The 15,342-nt window shown below is 37.2% G+C and overlaps 2 protein-coding genes across 3 annotated transcripts in view; one reads left to right on the forward strand and one right to left on the reverse strand.

The window, feature by feature from the left end:
• Positions 1–76: 76 nt before the first annotated feature.
• Positions 77–15,342, forward strand: part of zgc:136971 (S9 family peptidase) — a 43,924-nt gene continuing 28,658 nt past the window's right edge. Inside the window, exon 1 of one of the 2 annotated variants that reach the window (XM_051921360.1) lies at positions 77–162. In XM_051921360.1, coding sequence (XP_051777320.1) covers positions 136–162 — 27 coding nt within the window. In that variant the 5' untranslated portion in view covers positions 77–135. Of the gene's footprint in view, positions 163–14,036; positions 14,185–15,342 lie in introns of those variants that run through there. The other variant, XM_051921361.1, reaches the window with a different exon arrangement.
• amt (aminomethyltransferase) lies at positions 4,038–11,104 on the reverse strand. Its single transcript, XM_028824161.2, has 9 exons — positions 10,918–11,104; positions 9,345–9,512; positions 8,839–8,919; positions 6,911–7,042; positions 6,625–6,703; positions 6,383–6,528; positions 5,916–6,096; positions 5,680–5,835; positions 4,038–4,894 (listed from the first exon to the last, which is right to left on the reverse strand). Exons 1-9 carry the CDS (start codon positions 11,002–11,004, stop codon positions 4,716–4,718), a joined length of 1,209 nt encoding a protein of 402 aa, XP_028679994.2. The 5' UTR covers positions 11,005–11,104; the 3' UTR covers positions 4,038–4,715.

Below are 15,342 nucleotides of genomic sequence, written 5' to 3' on the forward strand. Positions count from 1 at the left end.
TAGTCCTTTTTCTACAGCTGAACTGTATACGCGATTGGAAAATGTATTCAACAAACTACAAATCACATAATTCAAACGTAGATTGCGCGCGCATACCCTCCTTGAGTTGTCTTTTTCCTGCCGGTTCCGAGCCTAATGGTCAGTGCTGCTCCCGTAAAAGAAGTATGTAATTTGTTTTTGGAAATTATTTTAATAACATTAAATCGAAACATTTAAAATTATTATCGTATAGTTAGTCAGTCAGTCAGCGGAGGTTTTCCATATTAATCCATACTTGGAGGCAGGCATTGTTGTCTATTGGCGTAAGGGTGCGCGTCAGTGATATAAATACCTTTGGGCGATACATGGTGTCGTCATTTATGGCTACATTTTTGTTCTTGAACCGGAACAAATTCCCGATACGTTTACATTTTAAAATTCAGTTTTATGGAAAGTATTATGAAGATGAATGTCATGTACTTTCTCCGTAGGTTGAGTCGAAAAATGAACCATAAACGTTCCAATATACAGTTTTAACCAATGGATGAATTAAGGGGAATATATTTTACGATTAGGAATTGCTCAGTATCAAAAGTCATATATCAACTCAATAGAATATTTTGGCAATGAAGAATCCCCACCTAGTATGAAACAATTCATAATTGCACTTATACCAAAACCTCATAAAGACGAGAAATTGATTGATAATTGGCACCCCTTTACCTCACTTAATAATGATTATAAAAATTGCCTCCGTTTTGGGTAGACGTCATAAATCAGGCCTAGATTACATTATTAGTGAATCTCAATGTGGCTTCGTGAAAGGATGCCCCATTTCAAATAATATTTGTCTGGTATTGGACCTTATTGATTACCATGAATGGTTGGATGGTGATCCATTAATTTTATATCTCGATTTTCTCAAAGCATTTGATACTATTAGCCATACCTTCATTTTTGATACTTTGCATTATTTTTTTAAATGGGACATTATTTTCTTAAGACCATTAAGACTCTACATAAAGGTATTAATAGCTCAGTTAAACTCACCCATGGAATGTCACATAGATTTAATGTTGAAAGAAGTATAGGCCAAGGATCTTTGCTTTGCTCATTATCTTGGCTGTTCAGATTTTTAATGTTTTGATTGAACAAAGTTCAATTTTTAATGGTAACGAATTCAAAATTACACAATTTTCTGATGAAACTTTTATTTTTGAACAATAAAGTTTCTAAATCTTGAAACAATTAACCACTTTTCAAGCTCCTCAGGACTAAATCTCAGCATTAAAAATGTGTATTCTTTCCTTTGAAAAAATGTGATAATAATACTGTTTGAGATATACCAATTAAAGAAAATATTTGTTAATATTTGTTATCCTGGCATTAACATTTCTAAAGATGTTAGAAATATGGTCAATTTAAATTACATGTCAGTGTCTAGTAATATACAGAAGAAATTTAATGCTTGGCTGACTAGAGATACATCTCTCCAGGGCAGAGCCCTACTTAGTAAAGTAGAGGAGATATCAAGAGCATCATATGTATTTTCATCATTAGATGCTCCTAGTTCTGTTACTGTGGAGCTAGATAAGATTCTTTTTAACATCTTATGGAAGAAGAAGAAGCCTCATAACGTTAAAAAACAGGTATTAAAAATATAATATCAGATGGAGGACTCAAGGTCATTGATTTCTTCACACTCAACTGAAGTATTAAAATTAGCTGGATTAAAATATTTCTTTAAAATCCCTCTAGTAAATGGTACTGTATATCCAATTCTGTTTTTTAGCAAAGTTGGTGGGTTACAGTCTGCGGTGGGTTGGCACCCTGCCCAGGATTGGTTCCCTGCCTTGTGCCCTGTGTTGGCTGGGATTGGCTCCAGCAGACCTGCGTGACCCTGTGTTCGGATTCAGCGGGTTGGAAAATGGATGGATGGATGGATGGGTGGGTTACAGTTCCTGCTCTTATGCCCCTATAAAATAAGTAAACTACCTATAAAGTGTTCTTTTTTTCATAAGCAAGTTTTGTTGAGTTGAGCTTTTGATTTACAAATATAATTTTTCTCCACATAGTTTTTTTTTTTCTTTGGAACAATCAACACATTACCCACAAAAGGAAAATCATTATCCTTACATAAATGGTTTAATAAGATAGACAGATAGATACTTTATTAATCCCAAGGGAAAATTCACATACTCCAGCAGCAGCATACTGATACAAAAAACAATATTAAAGAGTAATAAAAATGCAGGTAAAAACAGACAATAACTTTGAATAATGTTAACGTTTACCCCCCTAATAACAATATATTATTGGTTCAGCAGTTATTTGATAATAATCATATGATTATCTATTCTGATTTTTGTTTAACATTTGGTAATATTTCTTCAATAAGAGAAAATAAAAGTTTGTGACTCTATCCCAGATGGTTTTATTTCATTAATTACATGCAGTCACACTATGGTAAACACTTTCTCATTAGATGAATTTTCATTATCTTTAAATGGAGTTAACATATTGGACAAGGGTTGTAATAATAATTTTATAAGGCACTTATTAGTTCATAAAACCAATCCTCCAGTAATTTATCAATGGTCAGCTCAACAAAGAAAAAAATAGTAACTCAATATGGACTTTTTCTTATAAGTTTTTTATAAATAATAAAATTAGAGAATTATTACTTCAATCAATGGTCAGCTCAACAAAGAAAAACATAGTAACTCAATATGGACTTTTTCTTATAAGTTTTTTATAAATAATAAAATTAGAGAATTATTACTTCAAATTTTGCAAAGATATTACCCTGGTAATGCTTGTAAGGGCTACAGAGTCTATTGAACATTTATTTTTTCATTGTGTATTTATTAGTTCCTTTTGGATAGACCTTTTTCTAGACTTGGAAAAAAAGAATTGGTAGAGAAATACCCCTTGACACAATACACGATGAGCTACCCTGCTGCTTTTCTACTTGGCACTGCTCTAATACACTAAATGATTACTTTATTGAGTACGTGCCAAATCAGAGTTAGGCAGTATATTCTGTTGTGTCAATTGATTGTGAGAATGGGTAAAACTTAAAAGATTTAGGTTTCTGTGGTATAATGGAACACACAATTTGGCATACCTTGTAATGGTTGGGGTAAGCCAGCTGACAACCTCAATTCTTGTTACAACAGTGAAAAACAGTAAGGCTCAGTTGCAGTAAATTGAGGCACACGGGTCTGGATAAATATTGCTTTGTCAGATAAAACCTGGTTTGTACAGAATCATGCTTAATAGCTACATATTACCATTACTTGTTTTGGCTGAAGCCTTTATCCAAGGTAATTTACAACATTTTAGATACAATTAGTTAAATTTCTTTTGTTTTTCCAATTGGAGCACAGGCAGGTAAAATGACAGTCACACAATAGCAGGATTTGAACTCACAGACTTTAGAGTTTAAAGTCAAAAGCATTAACTGCTATGCCCCACTGCCCACCTGTGTTGACCAAAGCATAATGAAAACCCTATGAATTCCAGGATTCATCTTGCCGAGTCTTAACAATCCATCCTTGTGGTGGTGCTAGACTGGAGTGGAGTGTTTTATGGTAGAGTAATAGTAGTAGTTTGACATTTGAATGACACGGGATTCCATAGCATTATTCACAAATGGCAGCAGTGAGTAACTTGTGAGCTAGTGGCCTTTTTCTGAAGGAGAATGCTCCAGGTCACAAGGCTAAGAAATTTTCAGAATGCAGAAAGCATGACAATAGATTACAGTTACTACATCTCAATCAAGTTAAACATCAATGGGATTAGATGGAACAATCTCTTTAGAGTAGAAGCAGAAAACTAGATAATCTGTAAAATCTATGGGACACTTTGGGTTACATGACCCAGAATCCCTATGTTACACTATAGCACCTTGAATTTATGTCCTGACATGTTAAAGCTATTCTGAAGATAGAGATCAAATCACTTTTTTTCTAGTTAGTACACATCTTCTGAATTAACTGAATGAGCAGCAAGTAACACATAACATTTTCATTCACTTAAGATTCATACACAGTATATTAAAAGCAAAGACAAGATGTCAGTTTTATTTTTGTTAGGTATTCTTTAATGTTTTTGCTTTTAGTGCCTTTTTAGGAGAAGATGACTACAAAGAATACAAATTAATAATCATTCGTTAATGCAAAAAAAAAAAAAAAAAAGTGTTATTAGCAGGGACCTATTAAAATCAACTTCCTCTCCAGCCACATGGCTCCTTCTACCCCAAAAGTACCAGGGCCGAGTTTTTGCACTTGAACAATTTCATCTTATATTCATTTTACTCAGCAGGAGTGAGCAAGTGTTCAACAGCTGTTGCAGAGGTTGGGGACCCAAACAGAATCTGATGAAGTTGCAGTAACTCCAGTATATTACAGCAAAGAAACATTGACAAAAGATAAATCACTTTAGCAGTTTAGGTTTTGGATAATTGTACAGGATACACTCTGAAATTCTGAGGTGCATCTCACACACCACTCGAGCTCGGCAAATGCTTCAGATTAAAAAAAATCCCCAACACACAATTTTCCAGTTTTATTGACTTCGGTCTAGGCATGGGCCTCATTATTCTCTGAATCGATTGATTCTTTATTTTATTTCTATTACCAATATTACTGGGGAAACAAGGCTGGTCAATCTTGCCATCAGCATCTGCGTTGCATGAGTGGTACTACAGATATATTTAATTTAGCTTGGTTCTTCTATTTTCCAGTGTAATAGCGTGTAGGGACAAAAGGCATTTTGCTGACCACTGCGTCTACCACCTTCTTCCTAACTTCGACCTTGACTGGGGTCCCGACTTTGCTAAACTCAGTCTCCACATAACCCATGGCTACATTCTGCTTGAGGCAGGGCGATGGGCAGCCGCTGGTCACCTCACCTGGATTAAGAGGAAGAAGAAGAGGACTAGTTAGAGTGACATATTCTTTCTTCTTCCCTAGCTGTCATGTTGCAGAGCAGTGGTGTCAAAGTCAGATCCTAGAGGACCGCAGTGACTGCAGGTTTTCATTCCACCCACTTTTGTCATTATGTACACAATTAATACTACTGCTAATATTTCTTTTGCCTTAATTTGAATTACCAAGCTTTTTAAGACTGTTTCTTTTTTTCCTTAATTAGTAGTAAAACAAAAATGAGATGCAAAGCGAACCAACCCATGACACACTAACCTGCTCCGATTTGCACCTATGTGTTCTTTGTACGTCATCTGCTTAAATAAAATATTTGAAAAGAAAGAAATGCAAAGTCTCAGAAACATGATCTGCTTTGGTCCACAGAAAATTTAGAAAGCTATTAGGCCATGGGATTAAATAACAGGTTTCAATAATGAAAAGAATATGATTCTAATAAAGAAACTGGTTGAAGTTTGAGGCATTTAATTTTTGTATGAAGCAATAAATAAATAAAAATCAGACCTGTTTCTTAAAAGGTAAATCTATTTAAATCAAAGCAAAATATGGCTTTTAAATTATCAGAAGAAATTGGTCACTAATTAAGAAAGTGGCTGTAATGAAAAACTGTGGTCGCTGCAACTCACCAGGATAGGAGTTTGACACCTAGGCTAGGTAGGGGAAGCACTGAGTTGAGGGAACATAATAGGCTCCAGGGTATATGCTCAGCATTGAGGCAGTGAGCTGAACACATATGGTAGGCAAAAATACTCACCGATTACCTTTCCTTCAGGGGACAGAATAGGGGTGTGCTGCCGAACAGGGGGACCTTCAGACAGCAAGCCAACCCTCTTTCGTGTAGTCTTTCCTTTGATCTGTGGAACCACCACAGAGGCACCTGGGAAATCTAAAGTGGTCCGTCTACGCTTCCCTGTCAGTGAAACATAATTGTCAAACATAGGCCCACTAGTTGTGCAAAACAGCCTACTTAGTACACTTCAACAGCATTACCAATTGTCCAGACAAGGCTAGCCTCCACTGGAGTGGTGTTCTCATCTATATCATTCCCATAGAGACAGAGTCCAGCTTCTAGCCGTAGACTGTCTCTGGCACCCAGACCAGCCATTTTGACAGCATTGTCTTTCAAAAGTGACTCAGCTAACTGGACAGCATGCTTAGCAGGTACAGATATCTAAGAAAAAGGAACAAAATTGGTAAAGCAAGTATGGAGGTACCACATGGGCAGATACTTTGGGAGGGAGGTTACAGGCAGACACTGAACAGCTACATAGGTGATAATGAAATGGTAAATATTTCTGAATAAACATGGAAATACAAACAAAAGTTGGTCACTAGTAGCCATTTTCAATAAATATTTCCAGAAATCCTACATGAAGGACTACTGATGCTATAAATATTCCTAAGGATTCTATGCACTCACTTGTCACTTCTGCTATAAGGATAATTGCGAGGCCCACCTCCACTCCGTCTTCACCAGTGTAGCCGCAGCGTGTCACCCTGCACTCAGGTATCCCAAACACTTTGCTTATTCTGCTTGTCATGAAGGTCAGTTTTGTCAGGTCATCACACATGCCAGCCTGAAGGACACGGGCAGAGGCAGGACCTGGTATTAAAAAAAAAAAAAAAAAAATCAATTAAGTGTTCCTCTTCATGAAGGGTGATGGCAATGTTAGCATGTCCAATTTAAACATGTGGCTACCTTGCAAAGCAATCAAGGCACAGTCCAGAAATTCCAAATCAGCATCGTGGCCGGCAGCTTTAAACTCACTCAGCTTGGCCTGTAATGTCACAAATACCATTCTGTTCAGTCTGATGTAGAGTGAGATGCAAAAATACAGACCCTACTGACCTAAACTTTTATCCTCCCCCCCCCCTCCCCCTTATCTCTCTCCTCTGCACCACAAATCTTTCTATGGAGAAATGACAAAGCGAAAGGCTTCAGGAAATTTGATCAATGAATGAAGTTGTCTTTCCGCTGCTCTTACCTGCATGTGAGCCGAATCCTTTTCTGCACAGCCAGCATTGGACACAACATATAAGTAACCAAGATCAGTTTTGGTAACAATCAGGTCATCAATAATTCCCCCCTTCTCATTGGTGAATAGAGACAGAGTTCCCTGGAAGGAGAAGTATTCTTATTAAAAAGCAGATTTCCTATTAAGGTGAGCACGGGCATAAGTGTCTGTGCAGTTTTGTTTGAGGCTCCTAGGTGCTTCCTACAGTGTTCTAATTCTAACAACTTATTTTTAAAATCAAAGTAAATTTGTAAAATGTATATTCTAAAAATAAAAATGGGAAAAACACTTAAAGTGGTAAAAGTTTTCCCTAATAAGACACCTTTGCCTCTCATTTGAACCTAATTGAAGAATCTATTTCTCTCAGTGCATAATTAGAGTAAATGTCACATTATAAGGATATTTAAAATAAATAAATAATCTGTGTAAAAGGTCATTAGCTGGGCTCTGAACCCACTGCAAAAATGAAGACTAATGACAGAAGTAAGAGACAAAGTGATCCAAATGCATAAATCAGGAAAAAGGGTACAAAAAATATTAAAATGTTTGGATGTCCAGTAAGCACTGCTGGATCCATCATCAGAAAACAGAAGGTATAGCTCACCACCCTGTAGTTGTGTAAAGAAGCTGTCCATCAAAATGTTTTAACCAAGCAAGACATATACTGGTAAGGGAAGTAACAAACAAGCAAGCTAGCTATCACTTTGATGGGACTACAGAAACCAGTTGTGGAAATTGGGTTACATATGCAACAGTCCACATTATCAAGAGCTCTCCATAGCAGTGGCGTATTTGAGAGGATGGCTGGGAAAAAGTCATTATTCAGGACAATGCCATATTGCATGAGAGGGACCCAGCTAAAATGCAGGAAAAGACTTTGTGGTCAGATGAAACCATGATAGATCTGTTTTGGCCAAAATTCAAAGTGATATGTTGATGCAGACCCAACAAAGTCCATGCCTGAAAAAAATACCATCTCTATGGTGAAGTATGGCAGTGGCAGCATAATGCTGTGGGGATGCTTTTCAGGGACTGGGAATAAGACTGATGAAAGAATGGATGGAATTAAATACAGGGAAATAATGGAAGAGATACTAAGGCTTGGGAGAATGTTAGCAAGACAACAATCTTAGCATAAGGTCAAGGCAACAATGGAGTGGCTCAAAAACAAAAAAAAAATGTATATCTTACAATGGCCTACTTAAAGTCCTGATCCAAACGTCACAGACAATTGGAGGCACTCTTAGAAACAACCAAACTGAATGATCTGCATAAAATCTGCCAAGAAGAATGGTATAGAACCATTCCTCAACAGTGTGCAAACCTGGTGCAGGCTTACCTCAAAAGACTTAAGACTGTCACTATGGTAAGAAGAGGGCATACTAAATAATGACATATGGGGGTTGAATGCTTTTGCAAGCAGGATTCTTTCCGTTTTTTATTTTTTAGATATACAGTACACTTTTGAAAAATTAACTTTGGCTTTAATAAAGTGTAAAGTTGTCAATATAAATACTTACTGGAGGAATATGTGTGTGTATCTTTTGAAATCCAGACAATGTTGATAACTTTCAAGGGGACTATATATAATTGCAAAGTACTATACATCTGCATGAAGTCTGAATGGCTATACAAACTGACTATAGGCGTAAGGTGATAGCAAATTGAGTTAAGGTTATTAGGTGTTAGAGTGTCGATCACATTTCAGCTGATTACAGACATGACATGGCTAAATCCAGATTTCACCCGACGAGAGTTATGAACTGCTGGTACCCTAAGCAGGATGATAAAGCACTGTAAGATTTGGGAAACAGGTCCACATATCACATATATAAGCAGTGGCCTTTGAATAGAATTTACAGGATAATGCTTACTGAGACCCTGCAGAAAATACCTACCTGGTTATCTTTGAGTTCTGCAATGTCTCCAACCACCATGCTCTCCATAAACTTGACACCATCCTTTCCATGCACTTTGGTCTGAAAGTAAACAGTTTGCCTTTGTTAGAAAGATAAGATAATCAGTAGCTAGATACTGAAACACAAATCTTAAACACTTGGAATGGCCAAAGTGCAATTTTCATATACAGTAGATCACACTCCAAGTATATGCTCCCTGAGTGTGCAAGCCTGGCAATGTTACGGTATGGCATAGTATGCTGCCTTCACAGTTCCAATCTGTAAATAGACAGTGGCCAGGTAGCAACCATAAATATCATGTAGGGCTGTAGGCAAGGACTACAAAAAGAGGTGTGACTTCTAGAAAAGCCCACCCAGAGATTCCCGTTCTGATTATCATATGGGAGCAGGCCATGGTGTCATCACCAACAAGTAAGGATATCCTCATGGTAACACATGGATAGGCCACTATGGGAACTAGCCTAGGCTCTACCCTCCTAACTCACCTGCAGCATGTGTGAGACATCAAAGATAGAGCAGTGCTGCCGGGTGTGCAGGTGGGAAGAGATGTGGCTGTCCTTGTATTGCACTGGCATTGACCACCCTGCAAACTCGACCATCTTTCCACCCTGATCCCGGTGGAATTCATATAATGGAGTCCTCTTCAGGGCACCCTAAAATGTAAGGAAAAAAAGCAAAGAATGTCTTAAATGTGGTCTTTGAGAATAGGCCTTTATTATTATACAAATTATAGGAAATCCTTTGTGGGAAACTGAAGAGATGTCTTGCAGTTTTTATATTCTGCTGATTTACCATGCTTGCATTTGTTGTTTGCAGTTCTTGCCCTGTCACTTAATGGTAAACCCTGTTTTTTCAGAGATGTCCTACACAATTTGATGGCAGAACTTAAACACAGAGTGTGAAAGGAGGCCATTCAGCACAATCACTGATAAATATTAGGATTTATTTGTATGGTGTAAGTTATTTTAAGGAAAACGCTGTATCAGTTATTTTACCTGATCTGGCTTGCTGATGTCTGGTGGGGTCATACCTTGTCTATCCAACCATCCATTTTATAAAATTTACTTATCCAGAACAAGGTTAACAGAAAGGCTCAGGTCTATCCCACTAAGTACTGAGTGCAAGGGGAGAGGGTGCCAGCCCAGCGCAGCGTGAAAACATACACACATTATCATGGGCAAATTTAGCATTGCCAATCCAACTAACCACCTTTCATTCTATTTTTTTTTGTATTCCTTCGTGGCATTATACCGTGTCTGGAGTATTCCATAGTGCTAGTGAAATCCCACCCACAGAACGGTTTGGTCTACAAAATCGTTAACCTAATTACCGAACACTAACCGCATGTTTTGCTTACTAAACGGCTCGCTGAAGGTGGTTCTTGTAAGCTCTCACCTACAATTAAAACTTAAAAGAACGTGCCCTGCCATTTTTAACAGCCTTGTTTGCATATCAATAATCTAGCCAACCAATCAGAGCGCAGCAAAGAACTCGCGGATTATAGTATGGTGCAGCGATGCGTCTAGTTTCTTGCAGACCAGACCACATACTACTTTTACTGTTGTTAAAGTTAAATTCTTCTGAATTCCACTTGTTTTAAAACCATCGCGCACGAATTATTCGCTTTTTTCAATTATATTTATCGTTAGCTACCAAAGTGCAAACTCCGGAAATCCATGCAATAGGCGCGCGTTAAATTAAGGGAGGGACCTAAATCCTATACCCTGTCCTGGGTAAATAACTTCTTTAATGTAAAGTCGGTTGTTTACTCGGTTCAGTTCCCGGTGCGTTTAGAGAAACTGTCAACCCACAGTCGTGATAAAAAAAATCCCCACTGGCGCTGACCAGCTGCGCCTGCAAAAGCAATAATTATTCACGCACGAGTTCTGACAGATCCCGAGTCACTTAGCCTAAACAAAATGTTACACGAGGCCTTAAAATAAGGGTCGATGCTTGTGGTTTAAAAAGTGAATGTATATCCACCCAAACGCTGTCACCCTTGTCTGCACCTCGCTTCATATCGCACCCCAATCGATTAGCAGAAACTTCCCTCCTAACCTCGGATGTTGAAGCCAGTCGACATCCTACATCGAAGGCACCCCGAAGGAACCCCCATCGATTCGCTGTGATTCGCAGTAAAATCATGTCTTCAGACTCTCAAGTAGTGCAATCTTAGCAGGTTTCCTCAAAGCACGTTCTGATCCCTGACTTCTTTCTCATGAAGTGATTCGCTTCCCAATATTTCACAACAAGCACAAAAAAAAAAAATGGCAAGGGGCCGGGCCGGGTGTGTGTGCGTGTGAGAGAGATGCGGTGCAAACTGGGATATGTAGTCTAACTATCCTAATTTCATTGACTAATGTAACATTACGGACTACATTCACCAGTATGCACTACATCAAATTATAGTGGCAAAGGTTGAAAAGTTGTGAGATACTTGTTTCCCTTCTTATGGTGCACACTGCACAGACAAAAGAAAAATGTGTCGAAACATCAAAATGTCACTCCACACTGAGTCATCTCGAAAGCGGTCAGTATAGAAAAAGTAGAAGTAAAGGCCTCGTTTTCAATGCATTTTTTCGCATACGTTTATGATTTTTATGAACTCGCATAACCCATGTCAGACTCGTGAATTTACCAAGGCAGTTTTCGGAGTAAAGAAAGAAATAAAATTGGACGGAATGAGTTAGCAAGACACGCTCATGGCCACATAGGTAAGAACTATGTCACCATATCAGTATTCAGACCCCGTGACTTGATTGTGTTATAGATTTCATTTTAAATGTATTTATCATTTTTGCTTATCAATCTACACTCAGTCATAACAGACTGAAAACATGTTTTCAGAAAGGTTTCTAAATTTATTAAAAATCAAAAACTCAGATGTATTGAAATTCAAACCCTTTTCTGTGGCACTCCTCCAGATGGTGACCATGTGCATCCTGTTTGTTTTTATTACCTTCCAGATGTGTTTAGAACTTGATTGGAGTCCATCTGTGGTAAACTGAATAGAGTGGATAGAGAAAGTTAAGAAAGGCAAACACTTCTGTATATAAAGTACTGCAATTCACACAACATGTCAGGACAAAATCCAAGCCATGAAGTCCAAGGAACCCTCTTTAAGCCTTCACAATAATAGGTACTAATATTAACAAGTTTATGGAGTCCATCCGCCAATACAGGCATCAAAGGATGCATGCAAGCCCATTGCAATATTGCAGAAACTATATGTTACTTACATACAGTATATAATGACATGTTTGTGTATACAGTATATACTACACAGCTATACTTTTATAATAGTATTTTAAAAAGGTAACATAAATTAATTTATTTTGATACTGTACTTTTTGTTGTAGCATCCTAATTACTATGCCGGTCAGGTGATCTGCAGTAGTTCTACAAAGCAATCATATCAAGTCCAGAATTTTGTAGAAATCACTGTGGTACCTGACAAAAGTATGAAAAAAATACAATTGGTATTGTGTATGTATGTTTTAAAAATACTTTTTGAAAACCTGTAAGAGATATTAATTCATACTCATCCATTTATTTTTGAGCACTATTTCGAAATAATACTTTCCATTCAACAGCATAGTGGTGCTGTAATGTTTAATTTCAAATTTAAATAAAAAAGAGGGGATTATGTAGGTTGGGAAATGTCATGTTATGCCATCGCCATCACCATTTGGTCAATTAAAACATGTAAAGTGTTTGAACAATAACATTCTCAAGACCTCTTCATTCAAATTGAGATTATGTTAGCCAGGACTTATTTTAACAGCCTTTCATAGGATGCCAGTTCATTCATACCCATACCGATGCAGGGTCATTTTACAATAGCCAGTCAACTTAGTTGGCACGTCTCTCAGAGAAAACCCCTGACAAACACAATACAAAATCTGGGTGCAATATTCCACCACAGGATTCCAGATATTACTGCTTATTACTTGCCCAACACCTTTATTCAAGGCAACTCACAACATGTGAGATACAATTGCTTAAATTTCTTTTACTTTTCCAGTTGGAGCAGAGGCAGGTGAAGTGACTTGCTCATGGCCACCCATTGTCAGTAGCTGGGGTTGAACTCATAACATCAGGGTTTGTAATTAATATACATAGGAAGTAGTGAATTAATAAACTGCCAACACTGTTCAAGACAGAAGCAGACCATGCCCAGGATATCAGATTGTGGGACAATAATACATTCACATCGTGACCAACTTTAATTCTTGACCACTAGGTGCATATCCCAGTCTCTGCATTGTCTATGTGCAGATTTCATGTTTTGCCTGCATCTGCCTGTCCCCATCACCTCATCCCATGTCACCAAACCTCACTCCATGCCACGACATCCTGCCTGCAACCGTTGCTGAAAATAGATGGGTGGATTAAAAATGAATTTGTAAAATCGACTGATGTTTGAATAATCCCTAATACTTGAAAAATATTTCTACTTGAAGTAAAGGGAAAAATGTAGCAAAGTTTAAAAATGTATTTATAACAAGCAATGGCCTAAAGATAGAATGATTGTCAAAAATCACCAAAAGCGCATTGGTAGGTAAGAACGATTGACGGTTGATATGTGGCCAATTCAATCTCCTTCTCCGCCTGTTACTGTAACAGCCTGCTCCTAACGCGTCAAAGATTTCACGCCCTTTTCGACTCTTGAGGCGGACGTACAAAAAAAAATTATATATATATATATTCCAGTTGCCCGTGGTGTTTATTTTGTAACAGTTTCCTGAGGTTTTGCAATTTTTTCAATGCTAAACCAAAGAAAAGTTTTCTGAATGCTCCTTGAGCGAGCAGCCTCGCCCTTTCGAAATTGTTCTGTTTTGATTGATTAGCATAGCGCCACGCCCCTTTAAAGAAACACTTGCGACGGGACAGCTCCTTCCCTCGAATTCAAGTTTAAAAAGTCAAAGTCGGAAACGGCTTAGCCTGAAATTACTGTACCGATCTTGCCAATTTTCCATCTCTTAAAGAGCTGTAGTTAAACAAATCCGTTAACTCTCTTCTTACTGGTAAACAATCCTTGTAGCTTTCTTGCGGCTCACATCAGACCGTACCAATTCTTGTGGCGGAGGGTGCTTATGAGTGAAGGCAGGTTCAATCATTCCAAAGACTATTATCTGTCACAACAGTTGTTATTGCGCAATATGTACAGTTATTGTAGATTTAACTTTAATAAAGTCGTGTCTTTGTTTTTCAATAGCGGAAAATTTGTTTCAAAAAATGTTCGCGTCTTACCCCTGTTTATGTAGAGCCCCGTCGTAAACGGCTCTTGTAACTTTTCTTCATAGTGATACCATGGCAGCTGCGGTAATGTTGATTAAACGATATATTATTTCTTGTTCAACATATTGTCGCATATTATAGTGTGTTGAAGGATCAAGAAAGACTAGAATATATTAACGAGAAACACGTGTCATCGGGTTGGAGCTGCGGTTAGATTTTAGTTTTGCTCGCGCTTAACGTGAATCGAGTTGCAAGGCGGATGGAAAATACTGGAGCTGGGTTGGCACGATTGAGAAAAAAAAAAAAGAAAAAGCAACAACATCAACACCACACAGATGCAAAATAAAAAACTGTTATCTATACAATGCTAAACGCGTTTAACTAAAAAATCAATTCGTGTATAGTTTAAGCTTTATTGTTTCCTTTAGCTGACATCCGTGAAGTTTTTGTGATGTAATATTTTTACATACTTCGTGGAGTGCTAATCGTTATAATCGGTTCCCAAAGATTTTTGAAATCAAATTTAAAAAATACAGGATTTGCTCAGGTAATACTCGTATAAATAGAATGTTTCCAGATATAGATTTGAATTGCATATTTTGTAACTCACAACCAGAAGAACACCAACACCTTTTTTCAATGTCCTATCTCCAGAATCCTATGGAAGGAAATGTCTGCTTGGACTGTTTAGAAATTGGGTTATTTATGTATTTTTTAATTAAAAGATATAATTTTATGTCATGAGGACATTTCTGTTAATTATGCTACTTTATTACTGATCAATTGCAATACTTTTTGTGAAATATTTGATACATTTAAATGATGAGGATTAGCCTCTTATTTAATCCTTTTCCTTTCTGACTCTTTAGTACTGTATGTGTAGTCTTTTGAATTCATTAAGAGCTGCAAAGCTCTTAAGAGCTTAAGACCGGTACTTCCAGTCTATTAATGATTAAAGCCTATATGAAAATGTTATTATTGTTGATGTCTTTTTTATTCTGCTTCACTATTTTGAATATAAATAGTATTGCAATATTAGTTATGTTACACTGCGTATATTTTAAACATGCATGTATAACTTACTTGTTGAAATTAAAATATATAAAACAGCTTTGTTGACAGACTGCAGAATAATCATCATAAATATTACATGTATATTATTTATCAATAATATATGTAAGCATTCATTTTTAAAATTGCAGTAAGGGAGTATGGTGGCGTTGTTTAGCACTGCAGAGTGTT

Source organism: Erpetoichthys calabaricus, chromosome 18 (genome assembly GCF_900747795.2).
Source record: "Erpetoichthys calabaricus chromosome 18, fErpCal1.3, whole genome shotgun sequence".
Lineage (NCBI taxonomy): Eukaryota > Metazoa > Chordata > Cladistia > Polypteriformes > Polypteridae > Erpetoichthys > Erpetoichthys calabaricus.

Bases quoted from the DNA above. Each gene is read 5' to 3' on its own strand.
- amt (XM_028824161.2), bottom strand. From the start codon at position 11,004: ATGATTTTACTGCGAATCACAGCGAATCGATGGGGGTTCCTTCGGGGT. The intron at 6,704-6,910 runs GTAAGAGCAGCG...GTGACATTACAG, and splicing joins AGGATTCGGCTCACATGCAG to GCCAAGCTGAGTGAGTTTAA. The intron at 5,836-5,915 runs GTAATGCTGTTG...TTTCACTGACAG, and splicing joins TAGCCTTGTCTGGACAATTG to GGAAGCGTAGACGGACCACT.